The 4,089-nt window shown below is 46.1% G+C and overlaps 2 protein-coding genes across 2 annotated transcripts in view; both read right to left on the bottom strand.

Annotated features, from left to right (window-relative positions):
* Positions 1–599, bottom strand: part of Pmar_PMAR018669 (hypothetical protein) — a gene marked incomplete at both ends in the record, with an annotated part of 1,234 nt that extends 635 nt beyond the window's left edge. Inside the window, 4 exons of the mRNA XM_002765379.1 lie at positions 19–65; positions 123–260; positions 309–378; positions 435–599. Of these exons, the coding sequence (XP_002765425.1) occupies positions 19–65; positions 123–260; positions 309–378; positions 435–599 (420 nt within the window). The remainder of the gene's footprint in view (positions 1–18; positions 66–122; positions 261–308; positions 379–434) is intronic.
* Positions 600–1,064: 465 nt separating this feature from the next.
* Pmar_PMAR018668 (hypothetical protein) lies at positions 1,065–3,813 on the bottom strand (the record flags this gene model as incomplete). Its single annotated transcript, XM_002765378.1, has 19 exons — positions 1,065–1,241; positions 1,292–1,404; positions 1,457–1,526; positions 1,581–1,717; positions 1,768–1,822; positions 1,878–1,939; positions 1,987–2,071; positions 2,122–2,210; positions 2,259–2,344; positions 2,390–2,513; positions 2,556–2,623; positions 2,671–2,740; positions 2,783–2,887; positions 2,938–3,071; positions 3,122–3,201; positions 3,266–3,318; positions 3,363–3,460; positions 3,513–3,621; positions 3,751–3,813. The coding sequence occupies 19 exons, from the start codon at positions 3,811–3,813 to the stop codon at positions 1,100–1,102; spliced, it is 1,743 nt and encodes a 580-aa protein (XP_002765424.1). The 3' UTR covers positions 1,065–1,099.
* Between the last annotated feature and the right edge of the window lie 276 nt (positions 3,814–4,089).

Genomic DNA, 4,089 nt, shown 5'->3' with positions numbered 1-4,089 from the left:
TGCTGCTGGTATACTAACCTTGACGATCTCATCGTCATCGAGCCACAGTGTAACTTGATCACCATCTAAGATATGTACACCACTGACCACCAGAATAGCTCATTCGGTCATCCTCAACCTACTCTTTAAGAGTTTGCTTGCCTCCTTGACGTATCTTTGAGGGAGCTCTTGTTGATTGAACTGATCATCTTGGACGAAGAATACCTTCTCATCATTATCCCAGTAAAGGATCTGGCAGGCTTGCTTCTCAATCTTCACAACTAAGGTATACATGATGAACTACCACAACACCACAAGTGACATACTACCATTGAACTTAGCTGTAGTACTGCCCTTCCATCTCTCTGGCTTGTTAGAGGTTAGGTTAGTATACTCGAGCTGATAGAGAATAATTACTACATCATAGTAACCAGTATTAATACGAGTCCAATTACCGAAACATGTGCTGCTTGTCTGCCTTGCTTTACTTGTCTAACATTGTTGATCTCCCAATACTCAGCAGGGCCATCCTCCTTCCACTTCTGCTTTATAATAGAACCCTTATCGATCTCGTTAGCTGGGGTAACAACAGTCGCAAAGGCCCGTGATAATGGAGCCATGCGCTGTATACAGGCACTAGATCGGCTGCCGAATGCTCTAATAAAAACACTCATGATCAAGTGTAAAAAACAGGCCTGACAGGAGTACAATACTCGACAACACCCTAATCACAACGAGCGACGAACACGACGACGGGACTCTACCCAAGGGAAGCAATACTGAACGAAGACGATACACAAACTCAGCCGGTCTTTCCTAGCAATGGACCTAGCGCGTGAAGGAAAGAGAGTGTATTAAAATTCGATGATCAAATCTTGGTGTAGCAGAAGTGGCACTATTCACAATTCGGCGGAGCGGAGCGACACACGTTCTGCTATTTTCAAGTTGAATATGAAAGTGTACCCCGGAACGACGTCGATGGGCAATACAATCGCTAATAGAGCATAACCGAAGCATTAGTGTGATTTATAACACAAGATCGTTCCAATGAGATGAAATGGATGCAAACAGGAGGTGGCTAATACAGGTGGAATAATTATTCATCATGTTTATAGAGTCGTCATCTCCGTCTAGCTCTCTTTCCTCTAGCAGGGCCTGCTGCTGTTCTACTACGGTGACCTCCTCCAGCGTTATCAACATCATCAGGCTCCTCAACATCATAGTTAACACACTTATCGGCATCCAACAAACGAATACCGTATCTAATTAACACGAGTAATGGGAGAGATGTCCATCCACCCTAGTGTAACACTTCTTTCGATCTTTCTTCCTCTTCTCTAGCCCCCGAGCCTCCTCGCTTAATTGACTTGAATTGGCAGCCCCTTGCTCAGCATCATCATCTTCATGTGCGTCGGGAGAGTCGGGCTATAATAACAAGATCATCACTAACGAGCACAGATAGCGTCCCTCAACTTACACTCGTCCCAGACTTATCGAATATGTCCATGTTACCATTGTTGGTGAGGATCAGTGCTGATAAGAATAATCTGAAGGAATGTTAGCAACAATAGTATCGTCATTATCATCATATACTGGGATACCTTCCAACATTCCAGGCAGGCTCACCCTGCAGGATATCATCCAGAGTTGCAGATGGAAGTGGACTGTCATCATCATCATCTTCGGCGGCGAGGATTTGAGCATTCTCATTATTATTGTGCCCCTGTGATCTCGACATCTGGTAAATAAGCAAGGTTACCATAACAATAATCACAGTCAGCAGCCTACACCGTGGCCCTCTGCAATTTTCTCATTAGATGTCTTCACCTTTTCTATAACATCCCTGAATACACTCACTAGTGTGGTACATAAAGCTCATCATAACGATACCATATTACTTGGTATAGGACTCCAACGTGAAAGGTGGCCTATTATCCTGTTCCTCAAGGAGAGGTTCTACCTATATATAGCACTACCCTACATCCAAACATCCCACCCTCCCATCACTTGATCCTGCCATTTACGGACTTTAGCGTAGATGTTCTGAGCATTCCGTTCCAAGTCACGATTGAGCAGATCGACTCCCGTACGACTACGCGATATATCACCATGAGCACAAGCATAGTGTGACAGAGGTCTCACGCTTCGCCAGGAGAGTTTGGTCCACCACCACCTCCATCAGCTGTATCATTCCCCGCCTGGAACTCCTTCAATAAATACTTTTGGATGATCTGAAGATAGGCTCATGGCCATCACCAACAACAGCCATGCCAATATACGCTAGCATATTCTTCCTGTTGTCGTAACAGATCTCGAAACTGGGCTTCTTTAGCAATATCAGCAGCTGCTCTAGCAGCTGTTGTCCCTGAGCGCATTACAGTAGATGGTTGTCATGCCTACTTAACGCTACCTGTATCACCCCCTCTCCTAACAGGTAACATCGCTGAGTACTCAGTACTGACATTATTAGCATCAATGCTACCCAGAGATAATCTAGAAGGATCCCCTCCATGGGGTGCTGGGCTTAGACCAGGCTGAAACGAATGATATGCTCAACAACGGGCCAATCACCCTACCGATCGGGCTGATACCACACTCCGCCGATCAATGTGGCTGACTTCATTGTTGTTATCATCGTCGGAATCTATGCTATATTAATGCTGCATAAGAAGATGCCTAACCCATCCCCACCTGATGATTCCCCTCCTTCATCTATTCTAGGTGGAGGCTTTTCCTCTCTTCTCTCTGCCTCGGTAACCACCTACGCAGATGTGTCCTACCAGGGTCCCAAGAGTGACTTTACGTCCCGAGTAGCCTTGAGTAAATGTAGTGCTTCTAGCCTTTCAATTGACGCTCGTTCGTTCCATTGTCGCACAACCTTCCTACACTCCTTACGCTGTTTTGACACCTATAATTGGGCAGTATACAGCCTTCTTGATACAACGTCAGGACCGATACTTGTTGTGCAAACTTGTTCTCAATGCTACTAGCCTCGGGATATTCTCCCATCGTTTGCCAGACTAATGCAGGCCTCTCAGTACTAGAAGGCAGTATCGAATCCTCTGCGATATCCAGGTTCATCGCCGCTCTCCCTGACACTCGCACTGTTGATCTAATAATGATGATGATGGGGACGCCTCACGTCCATTGGACAGCTTTATGGTGAGGACTGAATGTGTCTTCACCGGTACAGGTTTGCCCAATTTCCCTATCTTCATACTCCTGACATCAGATAGTAAGCAAGGCATCACTAGAGACCTCTTGTATGTTGGCAGGCATCTCTCACTTTTGAGGCTTGTTGCCAGGGTTTACATATGGATCCAGCAGAGTCCATTGACCCTAAGATACCAAGTATAGAATAACTCTCTAGACTAACCTGGTACCTCATCGTCATCGTCATCCTCATCCATTTCCTCCACTACTGCCACAGGGTTATCACTGCCCACATTGTGGTGACCTTGGGCTGCTAGATCGAGAGTTGCTGATGATAAGATGAGCCATGATGGGCGAGTGAGTGGGACGAGTAAGTGTACCATTAAGGGTAGTGGTATCAACAGTAGGAGGGGCATCAGCTGGGACCATATCCGTATCATTCTGAGCGGTATCGTACCCATGACCATGATCAGCAAAGGAAGCATCATCCTAAGGGAGAGAGATGTACAGCGAGACCCAACACAGAGCAACTATCCACCTGCACTGTATGGTCAGCAATAGATGAGTATCCCTCTTGAGGGAGATTATCATCTTCATGACTGTCGCCTGGGGATATACCAGGAGCCTCAATAACGGCTTGGGTTGGTGGGGGTGGTAGAGGGGCTGCATCTTCTGCTCCATCACGAGGATTCCCTGTAATAATGGGAGCCTATAGGAGTCTACCATGCTATCCTCATGATCACCAGAATGTTCCTGTAATATGAGATACTCCTCCTGATTGGTATAACATCTCCCTTCTAAGTCCGGCAGTAGCACGGCCATATTATAAGGATTCACAGTACCTCACAGTCTAGCGATAAGTCTACTAATACGATGATACACCCACAACATACAGGAGCTAACCTTATACTCAGCCTCTTCCGATCTCCCTCTTCTCGTGGTACCTAAGTTCCTCTC

Source organism: Perkinsus marinus (genome assembly GCF_000006405.1).
Source record: "Perkinsus marinus ATCC 50983 genomic scaffold scf_1104296975526, whole genome shotgun sequence".
NCBI classification, from domain to species: domain Eukaryota; phylum Perkinsozoa; order Perkinsida; family Perkinsidae; genus Perkinsus; species Perkinsus marinus.
This window is presented reverse-complemented; position numbering and strand designations above follow the sequence as displayed.